This window comes from Bicyclus anynana, chromosome 22 (genome assembly GCF_947172395.1).
Source record: "Bicyclus anynana chromosome 22, ilBicAnyn1.1, whole genome shotgun sequence".
In the NCBI taxonomy this organism is placed as follows: Eukaryota; Metazoa; Arthropoda; class Insecta; order Lepidoptera; family Nymphalidae; genus Bicyclus; species Bicyclus anynana.
In genome coordinates, this window is record NC_069104.1 from 9,171,467 (window position 1) to 9,187,340 (window position 15,874).

Here is a 15,874-nt window from a genome sequence, read left to right on the forward strand (position 1 = left end):
AACTATCTTAGCACCCATAACACAAGCTACTCTGTATGCTTACTTTGGGGCTAGATAGTGATGTGTATTGTTTAAAAAAAAAAAAAATTACTTATTTCCAGGTATCAGTTGCGGTGGTATACATAATAATGAACCTGATCTCAGCTGCAATAATCAAATCAATTGGCAAAAGAAAACTAGTCTTGATGTCGTTATTCGGTACATCGTGCTGCAGTCTTGCTATAAGTATATACGCAGGCGTGAATTTACCTTTCAGTGTGAATTCATATGAACAAAACACTTTCCCAGAACAGAAGGAGTTTTTACCGGTGGTTCTGTTCATGCTGTTGGTATCATTTACAAGCTCGGGAATACCGTGGGTACTGCTGTCAGAAGTATTTCCATTCAGGTAAGAATTTCTACACCGTTATGATATTATTAAAATATATATTTACCTAACCTTGAGGCGTGATGAACCTTAACCTAAACTAGCCCCTCTCATTCTGAGAGGAGACTTGTGCTCAACAGTGATCCAATGGAATGCTAATGATGATGATAAGTACTACTTACTTGTTGGAATAACCGGTTTATGTTAGAGTCGTAATGTGCTAGAATGGCAACCCTGCATCGGAAAGCGCCGGGTTTAGTCTATCCACTAGGCACTAGGTCTACACAACCGTGTTTTAGGAATTCGCAAGTTTCAAGGGGCGTCAACCCATGATACTTTGACTCTTTAGAATAGAATAGAATATATCTTTATTTGTCCACACACGAGTAATAAAATAAAATAAAATAAACAAACAGAACATACAAATATCTGGTCGTGGACAAAACAGGTATCCACCTCAGCACAATGCCACAGCGAGCTGTGGCGCTGGTTTTCAGGTGAAACCTTGTGAGTTCACGGACGTGTCTACGTGACGTGTCTTAACTTAAAACTTATACATGAATACAAAGTAAAATAAAATAATGAAACAAGAACGAACAGAGTAATAAAATAACAAAATTAACATTTATGGGAAACTAAATTAACAAGGAAAATCAAACAATAATTAATACGAGTCAACCTGTAAAATGAACGATCTGCCGCCACCATAGTGTTGTAGTAAGGAGAAAAGGAATTAGTACTTTAGGAGGCCTATGTCCAACAATGGATGTCCATCGGCTTAACCAATGGACATTTTAGTCCCATCGTACATGAATAGCTCTCCGCAGTGGCGTGCACTCCTAAGATACAAAAATACACTGCCTCATTACGAATCTGGGTTGCAGAAGAAAAAGGTTTGTAGGTATATGTCTAATGCTTACCCTAGTTAAATATCTTATGCACGCCACTGGCTCTCTACCTTGTCACTCTGGTGGATCGTCAACATCCTGTTGGTTTCGTGAGAACGTGATGCTCGGAAATACCAGTTGACCAATCCAAATATCCAAATACTAATCACCAGTAGACGATCATCGCTGTGAACGATGATGAACCTTTGATCTCATTCGTATGTTTTTTTTAATTTCAGGAGCAGAGGTATAGCGACTGGATTGGCTGCTGCACTTAGCTATATCATTTTCTTCATAGCCACCAAAACCAATTACAATTTAGAAATAGCTTTCCACATTCACGGAACCTTTTTACTATACGCCGGTATAGGGCTATTAGGTACAATCTACTTATATTTCTTCTTGCCAGAAACAGAACGTAGGTCTTTAGCAGAAATCGAAGCGTATTATAAAGGGAATCAGAAAATATTCGCCGATGATTTTTTAATTAACGCCTTTAGAAAGAGAAACGGCAAAAGCATTGAAGTGAACAAACCTATGCTAGTCAATTGTTAAATTCAGTATACATTTACCTACGTAATGTATTTCGTACGTCGTTAGTTATTATGTTTTTTGTTAAACGCTTATATAGGCTGACGAAGCCATGTTTTATTTCTAAGTAGCTACCTACTTAATTGTTAATTTTAGAATAATTGATATTGTTACTTCGGTCGCTGAAATATCTGTTTTTAATATGATTTACAACATTTTCACTTAGCTTATTACGTTTCAAGGAGCCATTAATGCATTTATGCGGAGTTCAGTTGAATTTCAACTAATGAATGGCTGTTTGTTACTATATTTTCACTAATAAATAGCTGTTTAGTAGTAAGGGAGACGGGTACTAGTTGTCACAAAATATGAATAACCATTTAAAATAAAACTAACTAAAGTTGCCAGTTTTTCTTTATTAATCATGTATTGGGTTTATTGGCTTTTAATAATTACACCTTTTTCTTACGGAAATTACTCATTTGTATGAATAAACTGAGAGGTGAAAAATGAAAAAAGAAAGTGAGACAAGTTGTCCCGCTCTTGGGTAGGTTGTCTCAGGTGAGGTACAATAAAATAGATTCTTAATTCAATACACAATACTCATGCACTAATAATCTTGCTTTTTGTCATTGCTGCTTGCTCGTTACTGCTTGACCGAATTTCAAAACTTCAAACTTAACATGCCCTGAGAATATTCCCTTTCTTCGTTACATATTACTTTTTTTTTCAATTTATTATCTATCGGAATTACTATTTTCTTGGTGCTCATTGCACTGTTAACGTTTACAAAAAACATAGCGGTTGTTAGAACATTACAATATGTAAAGGAGTGTATTGTTCAAGTGACAACCAGCCCAATTTTTTTTAAGACAACATGCACCACATTAAAAAATATATAATTATTCTAAAAGTAAACAATTGATAATAAATTAATTTAAACTTGACTATTTTTCTATTAAATCTATATAAATAATTCCTATAACAAATAAATTACTGTAGTCATATCTTTACTCAAATAATTCACCAATATTTACTTAATTAAGGTATTTTTATATCTTTTCCTACACTCGTCGATATACTCTGGCGGCCATGACACTTTCTAATGTTGGTAGCAGTAGGATGCACTCGAAAATACTTTTCTTAAATCTTTTTACTTTTTAAAATATTGAACTTGTGACAACTAGTACTTTAGACAATGAAAACACCCTTCCCGTACATTTTCACTAATAAATAGCGGATTTAAGCTATGTTTCTATAAATAATTATCCATTTGTGAAAATCGTTACAGTATTTTTTGAGATTAGAGCGAACAAATTTATTAAAAGACTTTTTTATAGAAAATGTATGTGAGAAAATTATATTTATAAGAAACTCATATTGAGTGTATCTAATAATTGAATAATAGTAAAATTTTAAAGAAATTTTATGGAATTTAGAAACTGTGAACCTATGTATGATAGGCATTTTAACATTTAACTATTGATAAATGAAAAATAAATACCAAATTATTAAAAAAATTGCACAAAAATGTACATCGTCGAATTGTTATAATATTACGGTATTTTGCACAAAAATGTATACGAATGTATATAGAAATAAAAAAATAAAACAATACCTACTAAGTTTTATTTAATAAAGATATTGAAATTACTTCATTTATTTTATTTCTAGCTAGACAAATAAAAAAGAGTTCTCCTTGTTTTATCACTAAAATTTAAATAAATACAATCATTAACAATCTATAATCGGCTTACTGTGGAGCACAATGCGCATTAACAGACTTCACACACGTAGAGAATTTAGAAAATTGTCAGGTATGCAGGTTTCCTCACGATGTTTTTCCTTCACCGTTTGAGACACGTGGTATTTAATGTCTTAGCCCACATACGCACGAGAGCTTTTTTAACGGACGTTAAAAAATCGTTCGAATACAACAAATGCATTCCCAAGTATATGTTCACATGACAGCGTTTTTAAAATACGACGTTTTTTTTTCGAGCAGTGTAGCATTTTCGGTTTTGGGAGTAGGGACCATCATTTAAGGCTTTTTTAACGTACGTTAAAAAATGCACATAACCGAAAAGTTGAAGGAACCTACGCCCTCCAAATCGAAGGCAAAGGTTCACCATCGCTCTATCAGCTGCCGTAGCTCAAAAAAAAAATATAATATCTACATATATGGTTTTCCCGAAATATTATGTAGGTATATAGATTTCCAGAGTTTCCGCCAATTTGGATTGGAAAATTTGAGGGAGTGAAGATAAAATAAGCATTCGCTAGTTTAGTGTAAATGCTCCTTTAGACTGCCTAACTAAACGTCATTTAGAATTCTAAAAAAGTCTCGAGTTTCACCTCTGGCTGTTGTGCCCCAAGTTTTTGGCCTTCTACACTTAGAACAATCTGAAGTTCTGGTTGTTGAGGGAATAAACACTTCCGTTGGACTTTGACTTTGTAGGAGTCGTTTACGATCTGGATCGATTTCTTGGGTAACGTTAATGATTGTAACTTCGAGACTATTTTGTGTTTGAGGTGTTATTGTTTTATATTTTCCTTCACAGCAAGGGCATTTTTCCTCACAATCAACCAGCTGAAAACCTGTAATCATGTATCTAATAAAATTCATTTTAGCGGTACGAGCGAAGCATACTTTGACGGCCTCCGTGTCGCAGTGGTATGCGCGGTGGATTTACGGAAACGGAGGTCCTGGGTTCGATCCCCGGCTGGGCAGATTGAGATTTTATTAATTGATCCAGGTCTGGTTGGAGGCTTCAGCCGTGGTTAGTTACCACCCTACCGGCAAAGAAGTACCGCCAAGCGATTTAGCGTTCCGGTACGATGCCGTGTAGAAACCGAAAGGGGTGTGGATTTTCATCCTCCTCCTTACAAGTTAGCCCGCTTCCATCTAAGACTACATCATCACTTACCATGAGGTGAGATTGTAGTCAAGGGCTAACTTGTAAACAATAAAAAAAAAAACTTGTAGGTACTCGTTTAAGACATAGAATATAAAAGCCGGATTTATATTTGTCTGACGTGTCATGTCGTGACGCATCAGAACAGAATCGGTATCATACATTTTGTATGGCAACGTTTGCACTTATGTGTTGTGACATGTCGTGATGGCTTCTGATGTGCCGCATACAAAATGTATGATACCGATTCTTTTTTTGATGCGTCACGAGTCACGACTCGACATGTCAGACAAATATATATATACAGGGTGATTCGGTCTTTAGTGCGGATATTTTTTTTCGTGGTTCTGTATCATTAATAGAACATAAATCTACAAACAGTTCGATACATTTTATGTAATATTTTTTTTTCAATTTATGTCTCAGAAATAACAAAATAATGGACACATTACCAAACAAACTGCGCAACTGCTGGCGGCACTTTGCAAGACGCCGACAAAGAAATACCGGCCGTAGGCATATCGCTTCGGCTTCGGCTGACGGGGGCGGCAGAGGTGAGGGGATCGAAAAATCCCTGAGGACGCCTACCGAATTGCCGATGGGCGACCAGTGACAGACAATCTGCCGTCGCGTGCGCATTTAAGTTACCTAATTAATAAATCGCATGTGCAAGCCACTATGTCGGGATTTTCAAATCGCGAATATTACGAAATGATGCGACTGTATTGTGTTCCTAGGCTACGAGCCCAAGGAATCCTGAACCCCGCAGTGCCTAATGTGAGGAACAAGTGTTTTAAATAAACTAATTTATTAAAACGTGTTCGGTTGTGCCTTGAAAGGAATGGACTTCATTTCGAACAATTGTTAAAATACAGTGATTAACATTTTAAAATTAACAAAAACAAACTTAGTAAGTAGATATCATTGATTAATGTAAATAAGCTGATTACAATTTTTTAAATCGTCTTTAATGCAAAAGTTTGCGTAATAATAATCATCATTTGTATTTTATTATTTCAATCGAAAGTTCATAGGTTCATAGGTAGTTCATTATTATTACGCATGCACTTCAGGCATTATTGATGGTCGTAAGCCCAATAAAGTATGAAGAGAATATCGGTACTCAGCTCAAAAGTGATGACCTTTAATTATTATAAAAAATAATAGGTATCAAACAAAAATAAAATAAACGCACAAAGGTCAACGGCCCTCGGCGCGGGCGCTCGCTAACGTAGTACCTACCAGCTGATTTTGTAGTTGCCTATTACCTAGTACAGCGATAGGGTGACCCTTAAATTCTGTTTAAACGTAAATAACTTTAGTTAACGATAAGTTTGTTATTTTTGAGTTAAAAAAAAAAAGAAAAAATACGTGTTCATTAAATTTTGTTTATGTACAAAATATAAAAATATCTGTACTAAAAAAAATTTCTTCCTGTATATATATTTATAGCTTTAATTCAAATATATATATATATATATATATATATATATATATATCTATACTAATATTATAAAGAGGTAAAGTTTGTAAGTTTGTATGTTTGTCACATTTTTTAAATGGGGTAATCTTCGGAACTACTGGTCCGATTTCAAAAATTCTTTCACCAGTAGAATGTTACATTATCGGGGAGTGCTATAGGCTATATTTTATATTAGCATGATATATATTCGCCGAGTTAACACAGTTTTTGTCATACAGGTCGGACCGAAAATCCTCTTAAGCAGACTTATTCGCATGCGCTGCCTTAACCATTGTGTAAAATTGAAATTAATGTATGGAGGCTTATGTATCTTTAAAAGTTCTACAAAAAAGTCCGCGACACCATATATCTATCTTCTATATATTAGCAGATATAGTACCTTAAGTAGTGTTTTAAAAATTATAAATTTTATATACTTAGGTTTGCGTCATTATTTATGCTACTTAACTTAAATCCTTATTAAAATAAATTATTTAATAATCACAAGGATATTATGGAGATAAGATTTGCCCTTTATAGTATGTTAATTAGTTAAATAGTTTCGGAGATAATACAAAATTTCTAAAAGACGCAGAAATTCCGCTACATGACGCCCCACGCTTTCAATTACGTAGTTCCCGTTCCTGTGTGAATATGGGAATCAAACATAGCCTAATGACACTCGCAAATAACGTAGCTTTCTATTGGTAAAACAATCTTTCAAATCGGTCCAGTAGATCAAAAGATTATAATTTTAGCATAGAAGTCTCTATTTTCCTTTGTCATCGCACCACGCTCATAGGGCTGGACCGATTTTGCTAAGGGTAGGGAAGGTATAGGGTAGGGTAGGGTAGGGTACAGGTAGGGTAGGGGTTATGTAAGGGTATGGTATTGGTAAAGGTAGAGTAGGGGTAGGGTGGGGTAGGGGAGTGTATGCCTAGGTTAGGGATAGGGTAGGGGTAGGGCCTACCCCTATCCTAGGGGTAGGGAAAGGGAAGATTACGGGTAGGGTAGGGTACGGGTAGGGTAGGGGTAAGATACAGTTAGGGTACGGGTAGGGTAGGAGTAGGGTAGGGGTAGGATAGGGGTAGCTGAAAGTTTACATCGAGTTTCACGCGGACGAAGCCGCGGGAGTCCGCTAGTATATATATATATTTGAATTAAAGCTAAGCGATCGAAACTGCCCAAATAATGTCATTACTAAGAAACTTACGCAAAAAATTACCTACGTGACACTGGAAATGTTTCTTATGTATTTAAGTTCTAGCTGACGCCGCGCGGTTTCACCCGCGTGGTTCCCGTCCCCGTAAGAATACGGGGATAATATATAGCCTACAACCTTCCTCGATAAATGGACTATCTAACACTGAAAGAATTTTCCAAATCGGGCAAGTAGTTCCCGAGAGCAGCGCGTTCTATCAAACAAACGAACTCTTCAGCTTTATAATATTAGTATAGATGTTTGTGTTTATTTAGTACTGGCAACTTTAACTAGGTACCTACGCCTCAAGATTGTAGTAGATTAGTAGTATTAAAATGTTGCCTATAACACTCAAAATCCAGAGATTACCTACCCTACCCTACCCTACCCTTGAATTAATTTGTTACAAAAAATGTGATACATGATGAACCGCTCGACCGATTTTAAGCAAACTTCACGTAAACCATCTACTAAATAGTCCGAAAAATGCCTCCAGAGTCCATTTGGTTGGAACAGGTGAGCCCGTTCTTAAGTTATAACATTACAACGAAAATTGGCATTGATTTTTATATACATACGAGTAGAAGAGAAGATAGAGGTATAATTTGTGGTATTGTAGGGGGTAATCTCTAATTGTACCTACTGCATTGATTTTGAAAATTATTTTGCCCAGCCATGTTATTTGTGAATGTCAAAGGCTACATTTTATCCTCGTATTTTCACGGGACCGGGAACTACGCGGGTGAAACCGTGGCTAGTAAAACATATTATGACTGTATATTGTATAACCTGCATTTCATGTTTCATATTGATAGATATTATGAAATTAGGTGTAGCATCAATCAACACCTAATTTCATAACACCTATTAATATGAAAAATTATTATCATGAAAAAATATTTTTTAGTCACAAAAACTGAAGGAAAACAAAATCGCGATTGAAAAAATGTATTTAAAATTACATCCTTCTAAATAATTAACACAAGAAGTCAGGCTGTCCACTAGTACATGGGCTTGTTACTTTCGTCATGTATTCTGAAAGATAACAAAAACAATTATTTTTAAAATTTGTGTATCGCATGTTCGTTTACCAATGCATCTTTATCTTATTTGTTGAAGAAATTAATCAATTTGTTTTGTAATTTAGGACATTAAATTATCGTCTATATATTCGTTATTATCAACCTATAGGTATGAATGGTCCACCGCCCAATACTAGGCATTCTTTTTTATTTTATTCAATGTCTTTTGAATGCGATCTCATCTAATCCACTATCTCTCTTAATTCCTTGCTTAAGCGTGCGTCATAAAGTTGAAAGCATCCTACCTAGGTTAAGTCATTGTTATATTTATGTCATGCGAGCATTTTTGTTTATTTTTTGTGAGAAATCTTTGTTTGCCCTTCATTAATCGGGCCCAACTAATTTTGACACAGGGCCCCTCCAAGACACACTACGCCACTGTCTACAGTACCTTCAGTTTTAACTGTGCAGTTTTAAGTGTACAGTTTCATCTAATCGTAATTAAATCAAAATCAATAGAAAAAACTGACGAACTACTACACTACACTTTAACTGATCAGTTTGGCTGTTCATTTAAATCATTCCTTGCTCACGAGATTACCGTCATGTGGAATTTTGAGTCTGAATTATTATTGTTCCGATGGTTGTTTCTGTCAATGGTCTTGTAGCGAAAATCTTCGACCAACGCCTTAAGAAGCCTGCCTGCCGAACCGGTGGTAGAGTCTTTACAAATAGTCAACTGACGTATCAAAAGTACTTGTAAACTGAGCCTACTTGAAATAAATCAATTTTGAATTTTGAAGCTTTCGCTTAACCGCTTAACTGAGTTTCTTATACAGAAGGCAGTGATTCTTGAGACGGCGCGTATTGTGAGAAGATTCCTCACTCTGGAGCTCAGACTGCCGGTTGCTTGGGCACTCAAACGCAGCGGGAGGGTTGATATTTTTAATACATTTTTAATAGTGTTTTGTGTTATATTTTATTAATGTTAGAGATGTGAGGCATCAGAATGGACCACTTGACAAACAAGGCAGTTAAATCATTGAGTGAATGAAACGACACATTCAGAGGTGCAGGTTCTATGGTGCAGGGTGTGCGTTGCACCCGGGCGCCGCGATCCCAGGGGCGCCCGAGCACTATTATTTCGAATTCGAATTAACATTTTCTTAAGTGAACACAAAGTTGTGGTACCTACGTTATTTTTGTTTACCCTTCCATCCTTAAAATTCATTTTACTTGTGTTACATAATTTTCATCAGTCTTCCCAAACTAAAACTGTCAAATGTCCCAAAATTCCTACTTTTTTGAACTCTGTAAGTTATTTTTATTTGTTTCAATTTACGCTTACGTACTAGAGGGCGCTAGGGTGATGGTTGCGCCCGGGTGACCCGGGTGCTACGGGGCTAGAGACGCCTCTGGACACATTACTCAAGTTTAAACGTAATCGCGTACAACAAATGAGAGTTTTTATTAATTAATCTTATAATATTTGTATCAAAAGTATATCAAAGCCATTAATCTTTATACGGTATGGTCAATGTAACGTTAATGCTCTTGACACAGATATCTTTTATCGTGTTACGAAACGACTTGTATTTATTTTTTTCCCGTTGATTTTAGAATGTATGCACAGATTTTTAAAACAAAGCAGTATTTGCTTTACTAAAATAATGTCACTAAAAGCCTTTTCACGACTGCATTAATAAATATAATGGTGACATACCAAAAAATTTACATAAAAAACTGTAGCCCCGTGATTTTATCCGCGTAGTTCCGGGATAAAATATAGCCTATGACACTCGCAATTACAGTGACTTTTTAGTGTTAAAAGAATTTTCAAAATCGGTTCAGTAGATCCAGAGATTACCCCCACAATACCACAAACCTTTGTTCCTGGACCATAATATATTCAAATAACATACGGGTGCCGTAATCGCAGTTGTATTCATACATGTCGCACTGGTCGAGGAAGCTGCGTCGAGTGCATCCGTCAGGCGAGGATGCACAGACACCCCTCCCGTCGTGGATGCAAGTTGACGACATGCTACAGAAGTTGATGGGCTGTGGACACAGTAACCATTTAAACAGTTTAAGAACAAGTTGACGACATGCTACAGAAGTTGATAGGCGGTGGACACAGTAACCGCTTAAACTGTTTAAGAACAAGTTGACGACATGCTACAGAAGTTGATGGGCTGTGGACACAGTAACCATTTAAACAGTTTAAGAACAAGTTGACGACATGCTACAGAAGTTGATAGGCGGTGGACACAGTAACCGCTTAAACTGTTTAAGAACAAGTTGACGACATGCTACAGAAGTTGATGGGCTGCGGACACAATAACCGTTTAAACTGTTTAAGAACAAGTTGACGACATGCTACAGAAGTTGATAGGCGGTGGACACAATTACCGTTTAAACTGTTTTAGAACAAGTTGACGACATGCTACAGAAGTTGATAGGCGGTGGACACAGTAACCGCTTAAACTGTTTAAGAACAAGTTGACGACATGCTACAGAAGTTGATGGGCTGCGGACACAATAACCGTTTAAACTGTTTAAGAACAAGTTGACGACATGCTACAGAAGTTGATAGGCGGTGGACACAATTACCGTTTAAACTGTTTTAGAACAAGTTGACGACATGCTACAGAAGTTGATAGGCAGTGGACACAAAAACCGCTTAAAGTGTTTAAGAACAAGTTGACGACATGCTACAGAAGTTGATAGGCTGTGGACACAAAAACCGCTTAAAGTGTTTAAGAACAAGTTGACGACATGCTACAGAAGTTGATAGGCTGTGGACACAATAACCGTTTAAACTATTTAAAAACAAGTTGACGACACGCTACAGAAGTTGATAGGCTGTGGGCACAATAAAGGTTTAAAATGTTTAAGAACAAGTTGACGACATGCTACAGAAGTTGATGGGCTGAGGACACAATAACCGTTTAAACTGTTTAAGAACAAGTTGACGACATGCTACAGAAGTTGATAGGCTGTGGACACAACAACCGTTAAAACTATTTAGGAACAAGTTGACGACATGCTACAGAAGTAAATAGGCTGTGGACACAATAACCGTTCAAACGGTTTAAGAACAAGTTGACGACATGCTACAGAAGTTGATAGACTGTGGACACAATAACCGTTCAAACGGTTTAAGAACAAGTTGACGACATCCTACAGAAGTTGATAGACTGTGGACACAATAACCGTTTAAACTGTTTAAGAACAAGTTGACGGGGGTTGAAGTGGGTTAAGTTGTGTGCTTTTAAAGAAATTAAATATCACGTGTCTCAAACGGTGAAAAACATCGTGAGCAAACCTGCATACCAGAGAATTTTCTTAATTGTCTGCTTGTGTGAAGTCTGCCAATCCGTATTGAGCCGGCGTGGTGGACAATTGGCCTAACCCCTCTCATTCTGAAAGGAGACTCGAGTTCAGCAGTGAGCCGGATTGATAATGATGATGATGATGATGATGATGATGATGACAAGGAATCCTTGTAGTTTTTAATAATTATTATTTACATGACTATTTATTACTGTACATTCCTCTAGCATAAGTATGTTAAATTAGCAGTGTCGTGTTAATCATAATACCTATGAAGTATTTGTCTGAAACGTTTTACTCAAAACCTACTCAATTGAGTAAGCACGTTTACGTAGGTACGTCATGAGATTGTTATGCTTTAAAAATCTAAAGATCCATTCAGAATAACCACACGTTCAACGATCATTTAAGTTTTAAGTCAGACATACCTACCTATTCCCACAAAATAATGTTCCAAAATGCGAGTTGCTAGAATAAAAGATGATTGAAATCGGTTAAGTCGTTCTCAATTTACGGCGTATTATATACTCGTAAAATTAGAGGAAATATCAGAAATCCTGATTAAACTATCTAAATATTTGTAAACAAACAGGCAGATAATCGAAAGAGGACATTTGAAGCACGTGACGATGGATTTGTTAGACAATATTTGTCTTTATACGAGTAAATGATAACAAATCTTTAAAATAATAGTAGATTGTTATACAAAGGGCTAAAAAGACCCATTAATACGAGGTATTTTTAGGGCACGAGCCGTAAGGCGAGGAGTTACAATATACTTTTCACTACGATTGTGAAGAAACAAAATAATTCAGTACAGTATTAAATGTTGAAATTCTTTTTGCAGACACTCGCAATTCAATAAAAATTAAATGAAAAAAATACGCATTCCACAGACAAGAACGCTACATTTCGTTCCAATTTCAAATTTTTCAATAAAACCACCTTAGCTTTATATAGGTCATTATTTTAGTATGATTAAACTATTGACGTATTAAATCTTTTTCGTTTTATAATAGGCTGGTACTTGTAACAGACGAAAAAAATACTTGTTTATTTTAGTTTAGTTTTGTTTAGTGAAAATAATATTTAATACTAATAATTACCTACATATGACAAATGCTGCTTTGTCAAGGTACTGGACAATAACACTGCAAAGAAAATGAAACAGTGTAGGAAAAACACGTTTTACAATGTTCTAATAATAAAACTGCAATTTTTATGTTTTTACTTACCTAACAAAATTACACACAACATCTTTGATTGCTTTTCTACATAGCTACACTCGTAACACTGAAAACATTGGAAAAATAAAATCATGACGCTTTATCGATAAATGAACGCAATAAAAAATTAAATGAAACATAAAAGAATCGCTTTCAAATAGTATATTACAAATAGAAAAACATGCATCGAAATAGCGATATCAGAACTGTTTACATCAAAAAACGCTAGTCATTTAATAATAATAACAATAATAATCGTTTATTTCTTAGTAATATACAGTTTTAACAAATAGGGGCCGAAACCTCCTTGTAGGTATATAATAACCCGTGTTAGAAGGCCTCGCTCTTCTATAACTGAGGTATTAAAATTACTAAATTAACAAATAGTTTTTTCTTAATATTTACTCACAGTTATCACAAATGTGTGTGCGTGGATGTGTTGTGTGTGTGCGCATGCGAGTGTATGAATGAGTGTGAGTGTATGTGGGTGTGTGCGCGCGTGTGGATGTGTATGCAAGTGAGTGTAATGGTGTATTAAAATTATGTCTACGTCAATTTCAGTGGATTTAATAATAGTGATTCTGTTTCTTCATAACTTTTTTGTTTTTAGCCACTTTTTAAGTCTAATTTTTATTTCGTGCAACTTAGTTGGGTAAATATTAAGCGTTTCGTTAATTTTATTCACACTCTTAATAAGTTAATTATAAATATCATTTCACACCTAATAATAATTATAAATAACTGGTTTATGAATTAATGATAATTAATTTGTAATATATTTTGAATAATATTTTATGAAAAAAAAAACAATTTAAAATAAAAAAAGTTATGAAATGACATTTTCTACCCTCATTTCTAATTTATTTGTTAGTTAACAGTATTCCTCGAGTATATCTATATTATAGATCATATTATTTTATTAGAAAATCACGGAAAAACGAATTGCATGTATCTAGGTGGGAAATATAAGGGAAAGTATGAAAATATTGAGGTTTTCTATCTTATATGAAATTTTGGGAAATGCGGGAAAGGAAATTGTGAAGCTGAAGCTCATTACCACCATGCCAGGGAGAGCACGTTAACCCGTAACAATTATATATTTCAATACACATTTTATCTGTGAGACCGCCAACCCGCATTAAGGCAGTATGGTGGGTCTCAGTTCCCAAGGACACAGTGACCTTGCTCTGCAGTGGTTCATTAAAACGATAATGATTAGAGTAGAATTTAACCTTAGTTTGTTAGTCTGTTATCACATACCTAAACAATTAGACAGTTTGTTTAGTCTTTTTTTACAGAAAACTTAACTAAAGATATAGATGCAGTCATTGTCTGTGTATTATTTGTAGTCATAAAGTTTATAACTAACGTAAATCTTTTGTTATACAACACTCACTGGGATTAAAAGGAGACTTAGTTCTTTTGTGATTAAAATTATTGTTTTTTATTTTATGGCAAGTGATAATGCAATTTAAGATGCAAACGGGCTAACTTGTTCCCCAGGAAAATATGGTATGAGCGTGTCGGTAAAATGGGTTGACATCAGAAGTGGATTTAAAGAGCAAAACACGATTATTTATTATTGTTACCAATAAACCCTCGAGTGGCAGATCAATAACCTTGAGTAAAGTCTCGGACTTGTAACTGATGGATGTAGGGTTAAAGAAGTCTTAAAATTAGTTAACACTCCCCTTCTGTGGAGAAGGGGAGTGTTAACTTGAGTGGTCAAGTCATTGTCCAAAATAATCCATGAACGATTACCCAACAAAAGGTGTGGACGGATCGAACGCCACGACAAGAATGAGCTAGTCACGGATTGATCTATATTGCCAGAACTCGGTCTCTCACAACCGATCTTAAGACTCACTTACGCCGACAAGCGCTAGAGCATCTTTGGATGCCCTTCCTAATATAGAATTTGTTGTAGTTCTAGCGATAGTGTTTAAGAAGGTTATAGAGATATTTTGCTGGTATTCCTCTCGCATTCACTTCTAGTCTCAGGGCGATTTAAGACTAGCGTTTTATACGCGCGCGCTCAACTCGTACGAGCGTTGACGCGCTTCTAAGCTCGTATAAGCGCGTGCCGCGAGTGGCACCTCCCAGAGATACTGACACGACACCACCGGTTCGAACGAACACGCCGAAATACGCCCCTTTACGCGAGTCCGGTTTTTTGAAGCGTAATGTAGCGCGAATATGCGCTAAAAATACGATAGTCTGAAATCACTCACTCACTCACTCACACGATAGGATGATATTATGTGACACATAATATCATCCGTGACACATTCCTAAGAATAGTACTCCATATGACGACAATACGCTTCATTCCTCTAACATCAATAAGATTTCATAAATACCTCAGATAAAAGAGGATATATAAACATTAAACTAAGGTTTTAACTTTCATAATCTTCGGGATAGAGTATATTACAACTCTTGTATTAAAATTTGTGAATTCATAAACTAAAATTAATTATTGTTATCGCGTCGCCTTTTTAATCATCGTCAAATTGACGCTTGGATGCAATCTTATCTGATTTAAACTGACGAAACAATCTAAATCGTAATAAAATAAAGGAATATAGTTTCTTCCTTTACCTTATTGAGTATTGATATTCCTGATTTTAGTAAAGCCAAACTAAACCAAAATATTGCTTACTGTACCAAATAAGTCACCAGTCTAGCAAATATCTATAGGTTGATATTAAAGTATCGAGTCTGTATGGACGAGTATACTTTACTCGTATATTAAAGTATTAGCGGACGTCCGCGAATTCGTCCGCCCTTAGATCTCTTTAATCCAGCCTTAACAGTAGTATCGCTGTAAAAATGGAGTAACTTCTCCCGTTTTCCCAACATTTCCCTTCACTGTATACTATAACCTGCCCAGGAGTATGAAGAACAATTATACTAAGTTTTGTTTA

At 35.6% G+C, this 15,874-nt stretch overlaps 2 protein-coding genes across 2 annotated transcripts in view; one reads left to right on the forward strand and one right to left on the reverse strand.

The window, feature by feature from the left end:
* Positions 1–3,438, forward strand: part of LOC112053554 (facilitated trehalose transporter Tret1) — a 33,829-nt gene extending 30,391 nt beyond the window's left edge. Inside the window, exons 6-7 of the mRNA XM_024093007.2 lie at positions 102–388; positions 1,494–3,438. Coding sequence (XP_023948775.2) covers positions 102–388; positions 1,494–1,809 — 603 coding nt within the window. The 3' untranslated portion in view covers positions 1,810–3,438. The remainder of the gene's footprint in view (positions 1–101; positions 389–1,493) is intronic.
* Positions 3,439–8,314: 4,876 nt separating this feature from the next.
* On the reverse strand, positions 8,315–15,101 carry LOC112053558 (uncharacterized). The gene is made up of 5 exons (XM_052888339.1): positions 14,819–15,101; positions 12,957–13,014; positions 12,832–12,872; positions 10,308–10,446; positions 8,315–8,398 (listed from the first exon to the last, which is right to left on the reverse strand). Exons 1-5 carry the CDS (start codon positions 14,930–14,932, stop codon positions 8,340–8,342), a joined length of 411 nt encoding a protein of 136 aa, XP_052744299.1. The 5' UTR covers positions 14,933–15,101; the 3' UTR covers positions 8,315–8,339.
* Between the last annotated feature and the right edge of the window lie 773 nt (positions 15,102–15,874).